This window comes from Rissa tridactyla, chromosome 14 (assembly GCF_028500815.1).
Source record: "Rissa tridactyla isolate bRisTri1 chromosome 14, bRisTri1.patW.cur.20221130, whole genome shotgun sequence".
In the NCBI taxonomy this organism is placed as follows: Eukaryota; Metazoa; Chordata; class Aves; order Charadriiformes; family Laridae; genus Rissa; species Rissa tridactyla.
Window position 1 is genome coordinate 10,722,716 of NC_071479.1, and position 19,319 is coordinate 10,742,034.

Sequence of the window (19,319 nt, forward strand, 5' to 3'; positions counted from 1 at the left end):
CAAGGAGCTCAAAACCCTTCCTAATCTACCCGGTATACAATGGAAAGCATCGTGCTCCAAGCTAACCACAGCTAACGTGCTTGGTCTACCCAAGCTATCTCATTGAAGGTTACCAGTGTGTCTCTTCTCTGGTTGCAGGCTCTGTAATGAATGCTTCTACTCAGCATAGTAAAAGAATTGTTTTAATTGGGCAATTCATGGGCAGGGACAAGAATTTTAGGCTTTTCTCACTTTGGAAAACACGGTGAGCTTCCCAAGGGAATCAGAAACAAAGGCAGGAGAGTATTTCATGATGGACAGTAAGGTTCTTGCATGGGAAAAACTCAGAATTACTACTACAGAAAAGGAAAACAGGAGTTTTACTATTATCTCTTTAAAGAGTTCTACACCTCCAAACAGCCTATATTAGCAATATGCAATAGATGAATCACTGTCATTCACAAACACTAAGCATGTAAACAAGATGATCTGAAATACCATTGTTTAAACTTGAAAACTAGATCTGGAGGAAGATGAGGACTCAGATCCCAGGACACCACAGTTTCCCTTGCTGATTATCTGCATTATTTCCTCCCACCGCTATTTTTGGACCCAACAACACTCAGCCTCAATTTTCTTTACCCAGACTCTGCACCTTAGTTTGCCAAGAGCTTGGAGGCCACCACTGGGAATGTTCTCCTCCCTCAGCAATGCTAACATCCTCAAGCTCCAGCAGCCACAGGTTGTTGTCAGACAGCTATGCTTATAACAATTGCAGCGTGGTAATGCTTAGCATATTAAAACACTTTATGGGAGCTAATGAATAAATTCCCATAATGGTCCCAAGAGATACACTGATCACTAGTTACCTCTTACCTCAGTAGCGGCTCCCTCGGGTAGAAGCAGAGTGGAGGCAGCAACCCTCGCTGCCTCACATCGCCCCCAACCCCAGTGTGATGCTCCAGGGGACCACAACTTACCGCAGAAGGTGCCTGCCCTGAGCAAGAGCACCCAGAGCAGAGCCCGGGTCAGCGCCACCAAACCAGGACGCAGGATGGATGCATCAGCCCTGTGCAGGGGCTGGTTTACGTTGCTGAGAGGCACAACTGCCACTGGACCAGCCTGGGACTAAACTAGTCCCAGTTGCAGAAAAAGAAATCAGGTTTGTTACCCTAGGGCACGTTGTACTTGAGCAGCCCACAATGAGCTGGTGCTCTAGGTAGCTTTTTCCCTGATTTCATGGTCTAGAAGATGCTCTGCCCATACTTCAGGGACTTCTGATCTACCTGCACTGGATTAGACTGAAAAACTCTTCACAACACCAGACACTGACACTGAGTCCTCCCACACTGAGGAAAAGAGTTTAGTTACTCTATTTTAATGCATTCCCAGATCACGTTGAAGCCTTGAATTAGCAGGAGGCAAGCACACTCCATTTGCTGGAGAAAAGTTTCTTCCCTGCTCTCAAGATGCAGCAACTTGCCTAAATCACCTGTTGCTCATGGGACCTTTTTGAGTAGAAACAGGCCACAGCTGAGAGATCTGCAGCTCACAGAAGTGCTTGTTTGGAGCAATTGCTCTAATGCTATTGTGCTGCTGATTCAGGAAGGAGGGGTTTTTTCCCCCAGCTAATTCTTAAAGCATTTCATCCGATTGATGATTCAGTCTTTTTTGCTTCCAGCATAAATCACCTTCCAGATAAAGTCTTGCTAGAAAGCTTTCATTGGCCCTAATTGCAATGAAACTCTGGGAAAGTATAAACAGTGGATCAGCAAGGAAAAATTGGGCTGAGATTCGTGAACTTGCATTCTCCCTGCCCTCCTGATTCCTCAATTTATCACAAGAGGAGGAGTGAATGTCTGCAAGGTAGATTACTTGCTGCAAAGCCTAGCCTTCGATGCTATTTTTCTCCAAACCTGTAGGATGGCTGCATCTGGACCACATATAACGTCACCTCAAGCCTTTGGAAACGACTGAATAAACCCTCACAGCAAACCTCTTGCTTTGGAAAGACCTGAGCCAAACCATCCAACTCAAAACTAAGCTCCTTCTTTCCCGAGCATCACTTTACATCAAACTCTTCACCTTGCCTGGTGCCACCACAGACCAGCTTTTCAAGCTCGAAGCCGCTTTCAGGAAGGGGTAAACTCTCTCTCTTGGTTAAATTAACGGTAAAGCAGGTCTCACTCTGCGACTGACCCCAGCCATCACCACGGCAAACTTAAAAACCTAGCTCTTCTGAACACCCTGCAACAAATGTAGTAGCAGGAGGGAGCACTAACAAAGCCCTGTTGATGCAGGGCAATCAATCAGTCACCATTTTCCAGAAAGAAATGAATGGCCCATTAAGGAAGCAGTCCCTAACCTCAACTTCCCCCTAATGGGTCTCGGTCCTAGACTGTCTGGCATCAAAGGGATTTCAGCCCTAAGAATGGACCGTGTGTGGGGTGTCTGCTCTAACAGCAGGAAGGGAGAGGGTTTGCAGAGCAAGGCAACAAACCTGCCCCCCCAAACCCAACATCTGGCGGTGGCACACAAAAGGAGGAGTGAATCGCAGAATCGTGGGGTTGGCAGGGACCTCTGGAGATCACCCAGTCCAACCCCTGGCCAGAGTAGGGTCACCCAGAGCAGGTGGCACAGGAACGCGTCCAGGCGGGGTTGGAATGTCTCCAGAGACAGAGACTCCCCCACCTCTCTGGGCAGCCTGTGCCAGGGCTCTGCCACCCTCACAGTAAAGAAGTTCCTCCTCATGTTGAGGTGGAACTTCCTATGCTCAAGTTTGTGCCCGTTACCTGACACTGCACACCGCTGAAAAGAGCCTGGCCCCATCCTCTGCCAAGGAAGGAAGGGCTCTGCCAAGCCTGAGGAACAGTGGCCTTCCCCGCTTTCTAGTTAGTTCGTGGAAGAAAAAGTCCTAGTAGCCTGTTTTCTTACTAACGTGTAATCACAGCTTACATAGGCAGCGTCTTGCCTCTTGTGATCCCATAGCCTTCTGCAAATCTTAAGTAAGCAAAACATTGAAAGTAGGTTCTCAGCTCAGCTCTGAGGAATATCCTGCACCAGGGGAATGCTGGTTTCCTTGAGGAGACCAGAGGCTGGGCCTGGCAGGGAAAGTAGCCCCACCATTGCAGCAAAGTTTTCCTGGCCAAAACCATTCTCGTCATCAGTGGAGAACCCAAATTGTGAATCAAAGCTCCCTGAGCAAGTGATAACCTCTGACACTCACCCGTTGTCTGAGCCTAAACATGCTGGCTTACTTCCCATCCTCCACAAACCAAGGAGGAGGACCCTGACACATGCCCACTTACCCCACCATTCAAGTTCTGATGCAAGAGGTAACGTCTTCCAGCTTCTTCCCATATCAACCCCGTATGGGTCCAGTAGGGATCCAGCCGATTCAGGCAGCATTAACGCGCAGTTGCTGAACTGACTGGTGCTGGATGGACAGACTGGTTGCGTTGTTATCCCTGCGCACTCTGACAACTGCATCCACAAGCCCCCACCATGCTGGCTTTTCAGGCACTGCTGCCGCGTGGTTTGGGCTTTTGTTTTGCTTTAAAAATTGATGAATTTAGAGTAGGCACAGAAGAAACCAAGAGGAACGCCAAGCGGCCAGCAAACAGCAGATGACTGAAGCTGTGAAAAAGTTAAGGGCTGCACCGAGTGGGTCTTCTCCACCCACATCTTTTCTCAGCCGCTAACCTGCAAAAGCACAGCCAGCTCCTCAGCCAGCAGAGCCGCACAAGGAGGGGGGGACACAGCACGCAGGGCAGGCCCAAGGGAGACGGGGAGAGGTGGCTGCTGGCACTAGTGACACTAACACCATCTGCTGAGTGGTCCTATGGCATGACACGCGCCACTCGCCCTCCACCCAACAAGCAGATCGTCCACGGGGCCTCACACCTGTCAGAGACACGAACCCACCAAGCGTTAAAGCCGAAGCTGGGCTCTCGGACAAGGCTTGACATTAAACGACAAATACTCAACTGCATCTCATCCAGGCATCTGTTTCCAATTAGATTAATGGGTATCTAAAATGATACTATAATAGTTTTTGAAAGCAACCCCCAAAATCAATACCCCGATAGTAAGCTCTGTTTTTTGCAAGTGGTACAAAAGGCGGTTTGGGAGAAGATGATCTAATACACCACGTATTGATTAATCAATTCCATCCAGGATGCTAATGGGCTTTTCTTACAACAGTTGGCACTAGAAGGAAGGAGCGGGATTGCTGAATGAGAATGGGAGAAAGGGGTGGTGTGCTGCAGTTTCAGGGCAAGGGGAGGGCATGCAGTGGGGAAATGGGCCCTTCTAGAGATCGCTCTAAGTGGCAGAGACTGGGTAGAAATGGAGGAACGGAGCAATGAATGGAGAAGGTAATAAATCAGATATATTGGTTTCAAACACAGCAGAATTGTACCTTGCAATTTACTGTGGATAATATTAATAATACTTTCCTGTTGCTACAGAAGCCCTCACAGCCCTTTGCTCAAGAGTTCAGCAAAAGAGCCCAGCGTGGGTCTAGAGCCTATAATGAAGCAGACTGAATACTTTGTAGTCCAACTGGCCAGTGAAATGGTCTGGAGGCATTATTAATGCCTAACTTAATTATTTTTCCACTCTGGCACTTCTGGCTAGGACAGTGTGGGGTAACTCAGATCACCTATGCACGGCTCTCAGATTCTCCTTCCTTCTACAGTCCACAGAAAGAAGCAGCCAGCGTAGCCATACATTGGTTTTCTCCTTCCTGCCCCTGTGCTTGATAGAGTCCTTCACTACCATAGAAAACGGTAGTACGAAACAGCCGGGCCATCCTCCAGACCCAAACCATAGCACTTCACACCCACTGCAGCAATGCGTGAAGACCCAAGCAAACCACAAAGCTGGGGACAACAGGTCTGTGACAGATCCACAGGTCCCTTACAGCTCCTGAAGAGCAGCCGTCACATTTTGCGAGGAAATACGATACAGATGCTGGAAACCAGCCGAAGGGCTCTATTCCCAGCCTGTGATAAGGGTTAGGTGGTTGCCGCTCAAGGCAGGACACCTCAAAAGGGTAGGTATAAATTACAGACGCAAAACAAGAGCATCACAGTGCCTGAAAGACAGCGGAGTGTTCTGTTGTTGCTAATTGGGTGAGTCTGCCCTACTCTTTGTAAGACTGGAAATAGTAAAACTGACCAAGAGGTTTTGACCTTGAGGGGCTGTGACAGTCGTGGTCCCGGCTGGCAGGAGGCACAGCCAGCGCAGACCCTAGGGCGAGGAAATTCAGCCTGGTGCAGTGTATCTTCTCTGCAGCCAGAGTCACACCAGGCGTGAAGGTGACTTTATAAGGCTTCATAAAACTGAATTCGAGTTGCCAAAGCTAGTGCTGGGTCTCTGTGCGAACATCCAGCAGATGCTGTTCATCGATATAGCTTACAAATTTGATCATGAAGGTTAGAACAAGTCAAAAGAGGTATGAAACCTCAAGGTACGAAATATTAACAAGTCACTGATTTTGCTACCCTATAGTGTGCAATTTGGTAACAGATTTTCTATGAGACGTCGTGAGAACATGCTCCTTCTCACCCACCCATGCTACAGCAGAGCACACCAGCATCTTGGAGCGACACACACCAATTCTTACACGTGGCAACACTCCACTGACACAAGACAGCGTGTTGCAGGCAACCAAGTCTGCAGCCTCAAACCACCACAGGCCACCATAGTAGTTCAAAGATTCTTACAGGACCCACAGAACAACCCTCAAGAAAATAGGAACCTCCTATAAAGCAGAGTGAGGTGATAATCAATAGGGGAGAAGTGCACAAACTAAGTTACTTTTTTTTCCAGAACCACCTTTTCCAACCTAACATGACGTGTAACGGCACCCCAGGAGTCCTACAGCCCCACCAGCGGACTCACATTGTAGAGGATGTCTGTCCATCCCTCCATGGTGATGCACTGGAAGACGGTGAGCACAGCAAAGAGGATATTGTCAAAGTTGGTGATGCCGTAGTTGGGCCCTTGCCAGTACTCCCTGCAGGTGGTCCCGCTCTCGCACTGCCTGGCAGGAGGCTCCTCTCCGCAAGGAAAATCTCCCACCTCATCACCTGCAGAGAAGAACAGCAGGGAGAAAAGTTACCAGCAGAAGCCAGTCAAGCAGCTGGTGCTGCTGCATCCTCCTTGCGCCACTGCATCAATGTAATGTCCATTTCAGGCTTCCTGGTGCCACTATGGGCATGGAAAAGACATTGTGACCACGCAATCGTTTATATACTGCTACGTTACAAGAGACAGCTTAGTGGCAGGATGGAGCAGAGCCATCCCCGAAGTGCCCATAATTTATAGTTTGCCCCAGTGTTCAGCCATGTCATACACAAGAAATGCCACCAGAAGCACAGTGGGGATGATGCCTACTTCAAGCACTGTAAGCCAACGATACACCCTCATACCTTTTAGCTAGTTGATAAATATTGGCACTATAACATTAAAGCAAAAGTGGCTTAAGCAAGAGCTTCTTGCGGGTAGCCCCAAAATCGTGCAGGTACAGATGTTAGACCACAGCTGCATGAGGAGCCCCTGGCTTTGTCCCAAGGCAGTACCACCACAGCAGCCTGCGAGGTGAACTATGAGCTCCAGCCCCTCCGTAAGCTTCGTATTCCTGGCCCCCCAGGACAACGCTGTGAAGCGCAGGTACACGTGGCAGGGACAGCATCCAGCTGTCAGCTTGTCTGCTTTCTCTGCTGAGATTCATTTCAGACCCAGAGAAGGCAAGGGCGGATGAGTCTGTCATCTTTAAGGATCACAAGGGATGGCCAGAAGGGTGGCCAGTGTCCTCCAGGGTCAGCTGTGAAGTGTGAAGCATTGCAGCCCCCCAGTGATGTTGCAAGCAGCAGTTTGGAAAACTAAAGTGCTGGGTTTTCAAAGTAAATAAATATACTAAGTAATATTCCTATTTACACAGAGATGCAATTCGGGAAATATTAAAGTGACACGTTATGGTAATGGAGCAGCAAACTGCACAAAATCAAATTCACTAGGGGAAAACAACATCAGCACTAACAATAATTAGGAATAATCATTCCACAGAGCAAAGCCTGCAGGAGGAAAACAAGATTGTCACTGTGGCTCCAGGATATATATACATGTGTGTGTGTGTGTGTGTGACGTGTTTTCCTGTTGACTCATCATCTTAACGCAGGGCATCTCTCTCCAGCTCCCATATGGGTCACCACAGGCTTTCACAAGGGCTTAGTGAGACAAGGCTGCAAAAAAGAAAATACCAAATCTGGCTCTCGCAGACCATCGGTGAGTGCGCCTTAAAAGAGCATCCAGTTTTGTCTCTGTTCAACCTTTTGTTGCCAGGTAATGCTCTTAAAAACGCAATGCGCATCAACTATGAAGGGTTGGGTTGGTTTTTCCTTTTTTAAAAAGAGACCAGAACCCGCCCCTACTCCCATGGCTGGGGAAAGACAGAGAAAAGGGGAGTTTCTCAAGGAGAAATGGGAAACAAATGTGATGCCCTCCTCTCCTGGAGCATCTTCAGGGCACTTGGGCTGGGGCAGCTGTTGAAAAATGGTCCTGTGTCAGCAGAACAGCACAGCAAGGAGGATGCAGGGAGAGGAAAACAAGTCAGGCATCCACTGGAACATGGGCTGCCATTAATTTTTACCCATTTTTCATTAAAATAGAGAAACATTTCCACTAGCTTAGAACAGGCTGAGTGGCAAAGGCCTTAAACAACCCTTCTGCCATAATTTGGTCCCCAGCTTCCCTCTTCATTGCAGTTTATTACTGACCTACCCAGGGCTATTGGATTAGCAGGGCTGTAACAACATTTGCCGTTGACACCTCTACTCAGTTCCCTCCATGATGCACTAAAGCTGCAGCCAGCACTTCTCCTGTGGCTCCTGATTCCAGGAAAAATCCCAGGAGTTTGCTCACTTTGGGGATTTGGAACAGAAACAAGCACGAGCAACGCCTCCTTCCATTTGCTGCCCTCTGACAGAGGCATCTCTTTAACGAGGTTCACATTTCCACACTCGAGCCAGCCTTTGGAGCCCGCGGTATCAGCCTGGCCTGGTTAATGCACCTCTTTGGAGCTGATGAGCACTTAGGGTTTAAAAGGCTGGGCTGATGGCTTTGCGGGATGCTCTGCTGCTCCGCTCGCAAGGGACCGCAGCGCCAGGAAACCTCACCGCTCTCCGCCTTTCCAGAAACACCACTGCGCCATTTCCCGCCCAGCAGGTGGAATCGATCCCCATAATTCATCCCACAACCAGCTTCGGCAGCCCTTGAGAAAAGCAAGGGGCCGGTGCCTGTAAATCCCGGCACCTTCCCACACCGCCCGGCGAGCGGATTCGGGGAGAGCTGAGCCCGGCCACTCCACGTCCTCCCACCGAGATGCCAGGTGCTGGGATGCGGAGATACGTGACATGCACAACAGTTATTGGGCTGCACTCCCAATTCCTAGCTGGGAGCCACCCAGCAAGCAAGGGTCACTTAGGCACGACATTACGCATGACAAAAATCTGTTCTCTGTCCCCAAGCCTGGCAGAGGGAGATCGCGGGCATCACTGATGTCAGAGAGTTGTCTGCAGACAACACAAACACCTTTGGGTTTTAATTTTCCCTTTTATGTTAACTAGTTTCTGGGGGAAGGGGAAAAAAGAAAAAAAAAGTCGCTCTTGTTTTTATCCCACTGGCTAAAGTTGGACCATTAACGACGGAGCCTCAGAGCTCGGACGCAGCTGCTGCCTGCGGATGAAGGATGCAAAAAATCACCCACCTTGGCTGTATAATTTAACAGACCTGAAAACCCTCCTAGAAAATGCAAACCTGCTCATAATTGCTTTCTCCCTGCCATCTCACCGAGAACGCTTCTGCTTCCTACACACCTACATTGTCACCATTGTTATTATTCCTCCGTAATTGCTGCAGCAGCCCCAGAGACCCTGCAGGGGCTGGGACCTGCTCTGCTCGGCAGGAACACGCGGCCCCCTGCAAAAAACATTTCCCTCTCCTACAAATCCAGTCCAAAAATTCATTTCTTCCCGGAATCGTCGTGGTTTGCTCACAAGCCACACCACCTGGCTCTCCTTTACAACTTGTGTTATGTTTTTTCTAAGGTTACGCAGGAACATAAGCAACAAAATAATCTCAGCCTGCTTTTGCAAAGCTCTGTGTAAACTGAATATATTCAACTGTTTCCGTGTTGTTGTTAGAAAGCGCTGTGAAGGATGCCCAGACATTTGGCAGGGATGTTGTTTTATTACCATTTGAATGCATATAAATAAATCAATATTAAGATCTATTAGCGATAATCACTGAAAATACACGACTGTGTTTTAGAGATGGTCAAATTGTACCTTAAATTGCAGTCTTTTGGAGACAAGAACCACATTTTCGTCTGTGGGTAGCCCAGATAACCAACACATATTAGCACTGCTATAAAGGGATATTAAAAAATTACGTGGAAAAAAATGGTTTGGTTTTTTTTTTTTTTTTTAAATTGGAACAAGTTCTGAGCTGTGGACAAGCAGCTGGCTTTGACGTGGCAGGTGGTGCCGGCCGAGGGTCTCTGGACATCACTCCTCCCCACCTCCATCTTCTGCGGTTTATCGCTCATTCACAGGCAGACACATCACCTACCCTGCGGTGCCCAACGTCCCTTCCCCTTCTCTGTTTGAAGGACTTTTTTATCATTTCTCCATCAAAGGGCTCCTCGCCTTCTATCTGTTATCCTTTTTTTTAATTATTATTATTTTACGGTTACTCCCAGTCTTTCCAATCTTACTATTTCACACCAAACTTTTCTCATCCGCAGACAACTTGCCCCAGAAACCTTGCAAGGAAACTCAACGTTCAGCAGCTGTTCATAGAACTAAACCCAACAAAAATGTAAACAGAGACCAATAAATCAGGAAAATAACAACAAAAAAAAAAAAAACCACACCACCACAACAATCCACCCTTCAACAATCTGGAACAACAGGAATTTGGTTCCTCGTTTCTACTATGAAAAAATTGTCCCATGAGAGGAATCCCCAAGCACCTTCCTCTCACTCTTGTGTAGACCCAGAGCATCACGGACACGGTGGTGGTGTAACAGAGAGGAGAATCTGTCCCTGTGCGTGTAGGGTGAACACAAAAGTCTTGTTAACTCTTAACGTAGGTGGGTAAAGAGGGAGAAAATGCAATAAATGTAGACAGGGAAAAGGAAAAGCAACAGAAGAGCAGGACAGAAAGCATCCCGATGAGACGGAGGGGACTAGAAGCATCATGAGGATACGCTGGGAGGGAAGCGAAGCTGGAAGCTCACCCGTCTCATTAGAGAAGCAGGTTTTATGAAACTTCCCCATGTAAAACTCCAGCCCGATGATGGCAAACATCACGATGGCGAAGAAGAGGAGCAGCCCAATCTGAAGTAAGGGCACCATCGCCTTCATGATGGACTTGAGGACAACCTGCAAGCCTGTGGGGACAAGGAAAAACACGTAATCAGTGAGGGAAGGAAAACCAGGGCTTGGGGGTAGGGGCAAGGTAGGACAGAGGGGCTGCCTACGGGGAAGTTTAGGGTTGGCAACACCAAGCAAAGCTGCTTTTCCCAGGGTGCCATAAAAAAGTTGCTCCAGCCATAATGCACTCGAGACGCGAGAGAGACAATCAAGAGAGCTATCTTTTTCCAACCCCTTTTCTTCAGATCACAGATTCAAAGGTCTCTTAAGCTTTAGAGATACAAAAAAAAGACTTTTCCCAAAGGCAGACCCTGCAGCAGCAGAGCTGGGCACTGCCGTGGTACCCCCCATCCCAGGGAGCCCGGAGTTGCCTCTCCCTCCATGACACGGGGAACAGCCGGGATGCTGCCGTGCCTATCACATCCCGCCCCTGGAGAAACAAAACCCTGTCTCCAGAGCTATCCATCCATAGTTTTGTTCACTGGCACTAAAACTCGTTTTCAATTAAAACCAGGGGAGATAAGGCGAGAGAGGCTGGAGAGATGGAGGTGTCAGATAACGTCATACGGACGCACATAACAAAAAAAACTTCAGCGATAAGCAGCAGCTGAAAGCCACCTTGGTGGCCTGCCCTAAGGTATGGCGAATGAAGGATCTTCATTGTCTTGTCACCTTGTACAGCACTGCTGAGGTCAATACAAGTGCATGCAGAAAAAATAAAGGCATGAAGATCTGTCGGACGGGAAAAATACTGAGAGCGTAGAAGAAACGCACATGCCATGCTGTGTACGAATGCACCTCAAGGTTGTACATTCACTACAGGAAAAAAAAAAAAACAAAAATCCACCACAGCACACAGCTTTCACAGCATCGCTAAGAACACGAGAGCAAATAACAGGCTGTGGGAAAATATTGTGCTGGTTCAGGACACATCAAAAAAAAAAAAAAAAGCCGCGTCCTCCTGGCTCCCGCACCAGGACGGGGACACCCCTGAGGGGCCACCTTACTTCTCTGACACACTTAGACTGTCACTACCACATCACATTGCCTGGCACAGGCAAGAAGTCCAAGACAAGACAGCCAGCAGCATCTCCTTCTCAGAGATCCTGTTAATAAACGACACCTTTCCCAAGCCCAGCCAAGGGCCTCTCCTGCATGGGAATTCAGATTCAAGCCCTGCCCACAAAAGGATGCCGATTGCAGGGAATTTTGATGTTGTTACAAAGCAGAAACCTTTGCTGGATTTCTGCAGCACCAACGTTTCGGTCCGGAAGCAGCCGGGGAGGTGGGGGAGCTGATGCCACCCCGGAGGAGCGGGATCTGCCTGGCTGCCGAGGGGCTCGTGCAGGGAAGAGCAGAGCATCCCCCGGAGCAGCAGTTCCCTTGCACCGGGCTCTTGCTGGAGGGGAAAAAAAAAAAAAAAGTCTCTCTATTCCACACTCAGAAATGAAATACACTCCTGAGAGAGATCCCCCGCTAGCAGGCAGAGGAGCTGGCGAACTGCAACAAATAAAAAGGCAGTAAGGAACGGTGTGGGGACTTTGATGCTTTCAGGGCACCAGCAAGGCACAAGGCCGCTCCTCACTGGAGCATTCAGACCCTTCACACTAGCATGTAAAATATATCAAGTTGCCCATTGAGTAGGTAAGACCAAGTTCTATCTGCTCTTTCCCTTTCTTGTTTCTCCCCCCGCCCCATTATTAAAGGGGTAAAATCCCCAGTGCAAGACGCTCAGCTGGTAAAACCTGTCAGAAGATCCAGGCTCAGGGCTGGAGGCCTGGAAGCTGCAAAATTAGAGTTTCGGGTCTTCACACCCCAGAGAATTAATTCAACCCCAAAGGCAAAGGAGTCCTAGGACGATTCCCTGCTGCTCACCTGCAAATTTGGGAGCGCAGTGCTGAAAGCAGAGCACTGTACACAAAACGGGATGACAAAGAATAGAACCTAGTAAGGGCAAGAGCCACAGACTGCAAAGAAGTAGAGGAAAAAAAAAAAAAAACACTGCTCGGGACAGCACGTAACTCCCCAAAAGCGATAGAGCACCTTCAGCTGTGAAGATGACATTATCACGACACTCACTTGGGATTCCAGACACAAGCTTCAGGGGTCGTAACACCCGGACGGCTCGCAGGGTCCGCAGGTCAAAATCAGTCCCAGCAGTTGCCAGAATCCTAATTGGAAAAGGGGAGAGAGGGGTGGGGGGGGGGAAAGAAAAAAAAAACAAAAACAAAAGAGATTAAATGCAAATTCCTTTTTCCAAAGCACGGGTAAATGTTGCATAAAACCAGCAAACGTCCCAGCTGCTTTGAATTTTATACCTGCGATCACATTGCAAATGGTGTCCACTGAAAATCATCAGTTCACACAGTCCTCCAGAGCTGCTGAGCCTTGCTTGGACTATAAGAAAAGGTGCGATATCTGGCTGCTTATGAGGGCATTTGAACAAAGCGATCAGGACCGGCTCTGGCCGGCAAAGAGCAGCACCCTATATGTATAGGAAAGCATACGCTAATTTTTAGGAGATGAGTTAGGCTAGAAATTACCTGCCAGAGGTTTTCTCTGCAATAAATTCAGAAGCCCCTCAAGTCCTGATGTCTGGTGTTCCCTAATATCTGAAGCAGTTTCTAGTTATACAGTTTACTCCGCGTGTGCAGAATTAATTTTTGTCCAGAGCATCTTATTTGAGGAGAATATCCAGAGAGCGGGGTGCAAGTATTTCCTCTGATACGCGGCAGTAACTCTGATAAGAAATACAGCCCCCAAACCGGAATGATTCTTAAAAATCTAAGTGCTCTGCACAGAAAATGAAATGGCTTCGCTGTTTTAGGGCACAGCCAGGGAAGAAATATTGTCACAGCGTCCACCAGCCGCGAGGATGCAATCTCCTTAAGCGAAGGCCCTGCAAGGCACGCTACCCCGCAGAGAGCATGGCAAAACGGCGTCCATTAATTACTGCAGCACTTCCTATGATGCCTCCACAAAAATATTCTTGATTTGAGACAGGGCTCCCCTACCACAAGCCAACCACACAGTTAGTTCTGAGCAAAAACCCTCTCATCAGCTCCCCGTCGACTGCACCATTTAAAGTGACGATAAGCAATTGCCATCAGTTTTTGCCAGGTTTGTCCCCAAACGGTTCTACCAAGGTGGTGGCGGCTGAGCAACCGGCCCACCAATGGGGTCTGCAAGTCCACAGCCACCTGGTACCACTTGTACAAGGTGCCACCACTTCATTAACCACAACCGCTGAAAGCGCTGCCCTTGGGGACCCAACCGTGACCATAACCCGGCATTTCACCAACCCTTCCCCAAGAGGGACCTGCAAACCTGCCTGAAAAGCGGAATTCCAGAGGTGCCCGAGCTGGAAGGAAGCTGCCAGACTTGGGCAGTGAACCCCAGGCGGTGCCCTGGGGATTAAGCACCCAGACACTGCGAGTGTCCCATGCCTGAGCACAGAGATGCTCCAGGAGGTGCAGAGCACCCGCAGTGCGCACCCGTGATTCACCTGGGCCCTTTTTCTCCGTACCTGCTAACAGGCTGCTGAGCATTCAGCAAAGTGGCCAGCTACCATAAAAAAAAAAAAAAATTCCAAGAAAAAGCAGAGTTTTTCAAAACGAGACATAGAGTTCTACGTAACATGGATTACGCGGGACGTCTGGCAAACTCAGCAGCGCGGGACGTGGCCGTGTAGGGAGCACTGACAGCACAGCCACGCTCAGATAAAAACCTTGTCCTTGACTTACTGACTGACTTAGCAGAGCCGCCAAGCACGGGCCAGGGAAGAGCAGGATCAGCATCGCTGTGCGGAAAGGGCCAGACTCCATCAGCAGGAGGTGCTGGAGATCAGGAAAAAAGCATGCTGAGATGTTGGATGGCAAGAGAGGCAGCAGCAAGCCAGGACCCGAGGAGCAGAGTATCTATTCTATAGGACACCTGTTCCTGCGCTTTCACGACCAGAAAATTTACATTACATCAGCTCTATCGATGCATAAGCAACAGGAGACAATTTAAACCAAGAACCATTGCATGCAGAGACTTCTAATTTAATCTTCTGCGCCCGTGCCAATGATTTCGTTCCTCTTCTCCCTTCCCTCCATCCTCCCAACTTAATTGCTCACTTATAAAACTCTGCAGTCTAGGGAGAGCACACACTTCAAGTCAAAAGATAATCTTAAACATCCACCTTGGATGTTGCTACTAACGACACAATTAGTCTCCAGCGAGCTAAGATGGATTTGTGCTGTCATCAGGCAGAGCCCTGGTTCATGGTACAAGCTGAGAGGAGCCGTGCTCCACACGCTCATCATTTTGTTTCTAAATTCAAAGAGAAAACAGGAGTGAATGGGGGACACCATCAATTAGTCCCACAGTGCCAGTAAATGTTCCAGTGGCTGGAGGTCTTTATTCCAGCCCTGTCTTCTGAATAGGCTTGATGCTAAAAACAGTCTGCTCAAACTACGGCAATCTTGCCCCCGTCAAAACCCCTAAATCCTTCATTAATTCCCGCCTCCCCAGTGCTGTGATCCCCTAGCTAACCTGCACGGGGCACCCGACAGCCCGCCGCCTCCCATGGCTGGAGTGGATCCTATCAAACACCAGTCTATCCATGCGGACCATCCATGCCCGTACGGCTGAGCTGTCGCTGCTACACCTGCCCGTGAATCAGCTGCTCTTGAAAACCCCTACAACCTCAGCCAGGTTTTACCTAGAGAGTAAAAAAAAAAAAAAAAAAAAATATACAGCTGCATCCTAAGCAAAGCCACTTTTAGTGGAAGAAACAGAAGACCGGTGGGCATGAGGTGGTAACTCTAGGTCTAAAAAGAAACCCACGTTTGAGCCTTGCAGGTAAATGAGGCAGTTGGTGAGAAAACCCAGGTGGGCATCCAACGCGTTTCCTTACCAAAGCAGGGAGCACGGGCTGCTGCAGCCTTCGCATGCCATGTGCTCACAACCTGCGGCCCCGGGCAGGCTGTCCAAACTGCGGCACCGGGTGAAAGAAGGTCCTGGGGCTTTTAGAAGCGTTACGGGACCAGTGTCCATCCTAGGAGCCCTGGGACGTGGGGTCTCGCTGCTCCGAAGGACTGGCTGGCAGAAATCTGGTGCCCAGAGAAAGGGAAGAGAAAGCTGGAGCCCAGCAAAGAGCTGTGCCAGGGCAGGGATGGTGCATTTTCTCCCTACAAAACTAAAACAAATTCACAGCTGCTCAGCAGCTCATACCTCTAAACTGCTCACAGATAATGCAGGGAAAAATGCCCCAGTGAGGGGCAATAATTAACGTTGTGGCATTTTCCTATGTGCCACCTTTCTGTTTTACTTTTTTACCCCAGCTCCAGCTGAAAGCTCCCAGAAGCCACTGTGAGTTAGGCCAGAACAAGTCAGAAATTATCATTAAAAAATAAGAGAAATAGAGAGGTGAAAGGAGCCGGCTGACAAGCCCATCCCGACAATCCTGCCGAAGTGTCCCCGGCTGCACAGCAAACAGCAGGGAACAAAGCAGAGGTGACGGGCGAGCCGGTGCCGGAAGAGGAAATCATCTGCGAGACGTTAAAAAATAGCAAAAGAGAAGATTTTAGGAGATAACCTCACAAAGAAGAATAAACATCTTCATCTGCAGCCCTTGTTGCGTCTTAACAGATCGTGCAGAACCGCTGGGATTTGACAGGCTTAGAATGTTGTCTCTGATAGCGCTTCAGGTGTTGAAGCGGAAGAAAATAAGTTCCTCCGTGAGGAGTTCCTCGCACGGAAGCACCAAACCTTCCCTGCTCCTCTGCCGCTGTGGGTCTGGGCACCCATCCTGAGCCCTGCAGTGCTCGGCACCGCCGCACGACTTCCTCGCTTTTCCCCATAACTCAGGTAAATGCCGCTTTCTGTGTCACCACCCCCACCAAAAAACCTCTGACTGACACCCGCTCCCAGAGACAGAGGCCAAATTTGCGATAAACGCTTGAGAAGCAAAGCCTGGGGTAAATTATAAAAGCGGCTTATTCCGTTCAGTATAACGGAAAGCAAAGAAAGAAGGGAAAGCTCCTTTCCTGGGTGTTATGCTAACATAAATAATTAGCAATCTGTTTCTTAAAGTACCTCAGAGCTCGGGATTTCTGTGTGCTGGTTCAGCAAGGCACAGGCTGTCCTACAGTGCTGCACTTTTCAGAGCCACCCGATAACAAATCTCCTCACTGAAGCCCTGACCAAAGAAAACGCCTTGAAACTCCTCCAAGCTTTGCCCCAGAGCTCTAATTCCTGCGGATTGGAGCAGGGAAAAGCCAACCCTGCTCCTCAGCATCATCCCCACCTTGTCCTCTCTTCTAATGGCCTTTTAGTGGATTTATTTCAGCTTTTCCCAATAAAGATCTCTCAGGGAGCAGGCGACCGAGTTGCTTTGCATCTGCCCTAAAGCAGGAAGAGGAGGAGGAACAGAAAGGCAGGAGACACCCCAAGCAAAAGGATGATCACAGATACGGAGGATTCCGTACGCATCTCTGCTTACAGGAGCAACCACAGCACGGGTCCAGCACAGCAGAGAGCAGCCGGCCAGGCTCCTTCTTCAGCGCACACATCTGCAGGGGATGGAGAGCGTTTTCTTCCCAGCCTCCTGCTGTCCCTCTCTGTACATCGCACCGGAGGCGGCACTGGACACACAGGGGAGAACTGGAAGCGGCTGACGGTCCAGCAGCTTCACAGAATCACACAGAGAATCAAAGAATGGTTTAGGTTGGAAGGGACCTTAAAGTTCATCCAGTGCCACCCCCTGCCCCGGGCAGGGACACCTCCCACCAGCCCAGGTTGCTCCAAGCCCCGTCCAACCTGGCCTTGAACCCCTCCAGGGATGGGGCAGCCACAGCTTCTCTGGGCAACCTGGGCCAGGGGCTCACCGCCCTCACAGCCAAGAATTTCTTCCTGATATCCAATCTAAATCCACCCTCTTCCAGTTTGAGGCCATTCCCCCTCATCCTGTCATTACAACTCCTGATCCAGAGTCCCTCTCCATCCTTCCTGTAGGCCCCCTTCAGGGACTGGAAGGGGCTGCTATAAGGTCTCCCCGGAGCCTTCTCTTCTCCAGGCTGAACCCCCCCAGCTCTCCCAGCCTGTCCTCGCAGCAGAGGGCTCCAGCCCTCTGAGCCTCCGCTGGACCCTTTCCAACAGGTCAGTGGCCTTCTTGCGTGCAGATAACATACAGCTACAGCAAAAGCAGCAAGATTAATTACCGAGAACGTTTAACGCTTCCCAAGGGGATCTTGCTACAGGACAACGCTGGTGCCAGGGCAGGTGCTGCTAGAGGAGGAATCACACAAATTGTAGGCGCTTTTAATGCAACCTTTCTATTTATTACAAACTCCAGTCCTAGAAAGTAAGTGGAGGCAGCTATTTTTTCAGAGACTTTATCCCAAGCTCCCATTCCTAAGAACCAAGTCAATCACTCCAATGGGATTAGGAGAGGCTAAATATCCACCAGACAGCTTCCCTCAAAAAAAAAAAAAGATGAAACTAGCCAGCAGTACAGCAGCTGTTTGATGCAAAGAAAGAAACCACCGCTTCTTACCCACCAATCCAACCCCCTCTAATGCAGGCACCTTGGCAGCATTGACCCCCAAATCTCTGACAGCTGGAGGAGCACACTCTAATAAATCACCCCCGTTCCTAGACCCCGACTTTGAGTACAGGCTACCGATATTTAACAAGCCCCGGTGACCCCCAGGAAATGAAAACCAATGGGAAAAATAAATAAATATCTTCATCATTTTTGGCTGACTAGTTTAAAGATGCTTCCCCCATCTACAGGTGGTCCGTGGGCTGACCATCACCTCCGCGCTACCTGCGTCCCTTGCTTACCCACTCCTTCCCGACTCCTCCTCCGCTGCCCGGGGGGGGTGGTGCAGAGGGTCCCTGAACCCCACAGAAGTTGTCACCACCATGAGGATCGCTGTTACCATGCTCGCGGTAGCTGGGGACCCCAGGGGAGAACTTGCAAGGTCCTCCCGGTCGCACGCCACTGTGGGAACACTTGGGAATTTTACAGTAAAAATTAAGTGGAAAGAAATAATTATTTTGAAATAAGAGGTTCTATGGAAAAGATTCATTTCCCGCAAAAAAAGGCCCATAAAATTAATCGAGAGGTTCTTACAGAAAAGATTCATTTCCCTCAAAAAAGGCCCATAAAATTAATCTTAAGCAGTTGGGCTTTTTAACTGGTGTTTTCCCTTCAAAAGCATATGCAGAACATTAAAAATTTACTAAAATATATATTTCCCTTTTTCTTTTTTTTCCCCTCTGAAACGATTTGCCATAGGAGGCTGCTCTGCCTGCTGCTTTCCTGAATGACTGAAGCATTTTAACCCCAAACCAGCACACAGCACGCTTCTGGCTGGAGCTGGCGAGACTTTCCAGGATCAGGAACACCAGCAGAGCACCAACCAGCGCAGGACAGCCACCAGCCTCGCCACGCACCTCCCAGCCTTTGAATTAATGGTCTTTATTTGGAAACGTCATCTTCTCCAGCGTCTACCCCACGCAGCGGCCAGGAACCATGGACCTAGCCAGGAGAGCCTGGCATGCGTGGAGGTGGCCGCCCAGACAGAGGTTCCTACCAGGGAAGCTGCTGCCCAGGAGGGCTGTGCCCCACACTCCTGGGTGCAGGAGGATACAAGGTCCAAGGTGAGCTCTGGTGGAGTCCCTCAGGCAGCAGGTGGAGGAAGGCAAGTTATGATGGATTAGAGAGGGGGAACAAGAAACGGAGTTTATTGGAAGCGTTGCAACAAGGAACATCAGGTCCCCATGGCACCGACCTCCAAGGACTACCAGAGCATCAACAGCAAACAGACAGCACTATGGAGAAGGAGGAGCCATGGTCTCTGGTAGCTTGTGGCAACACGGCATCACTTGCCCCCTTTTCCTTGTATG

General features: G+C 49.3%; 1 protein-coding gene across 1 annotated transcript in view; it reads right to left on the reverse strand.

Annotated features, from left to right (window-relative positions):
- CACNA1B (calcium voltage-gated channel subunit alpha1 B) overlaps positions 1-19,319 on the reverse strand; it is a 309,084-nt gene that overhangs the window by 188,987 nt on the left and 100,778 nt on the right. Inside the window, exons 4-6 of the mRNA XM_054220395.1 lie at positions 12,501-12,592; positions 10,286-10,438; positions 5,887-6,074 (exon numbers count right to left, since the gene is read on the reverse strand). Coding sequence (XP_054076370.1) covers positions 5,887-6,074; positions 10,286-10,438; positions 12,501-12,592 — 433 coding nt within the window. The remainder of the gene's footprint in view (positions 1-5,886; positions 6,075-10,285; positions 10,439-12,500; positions 12,593-19,319) is intronic.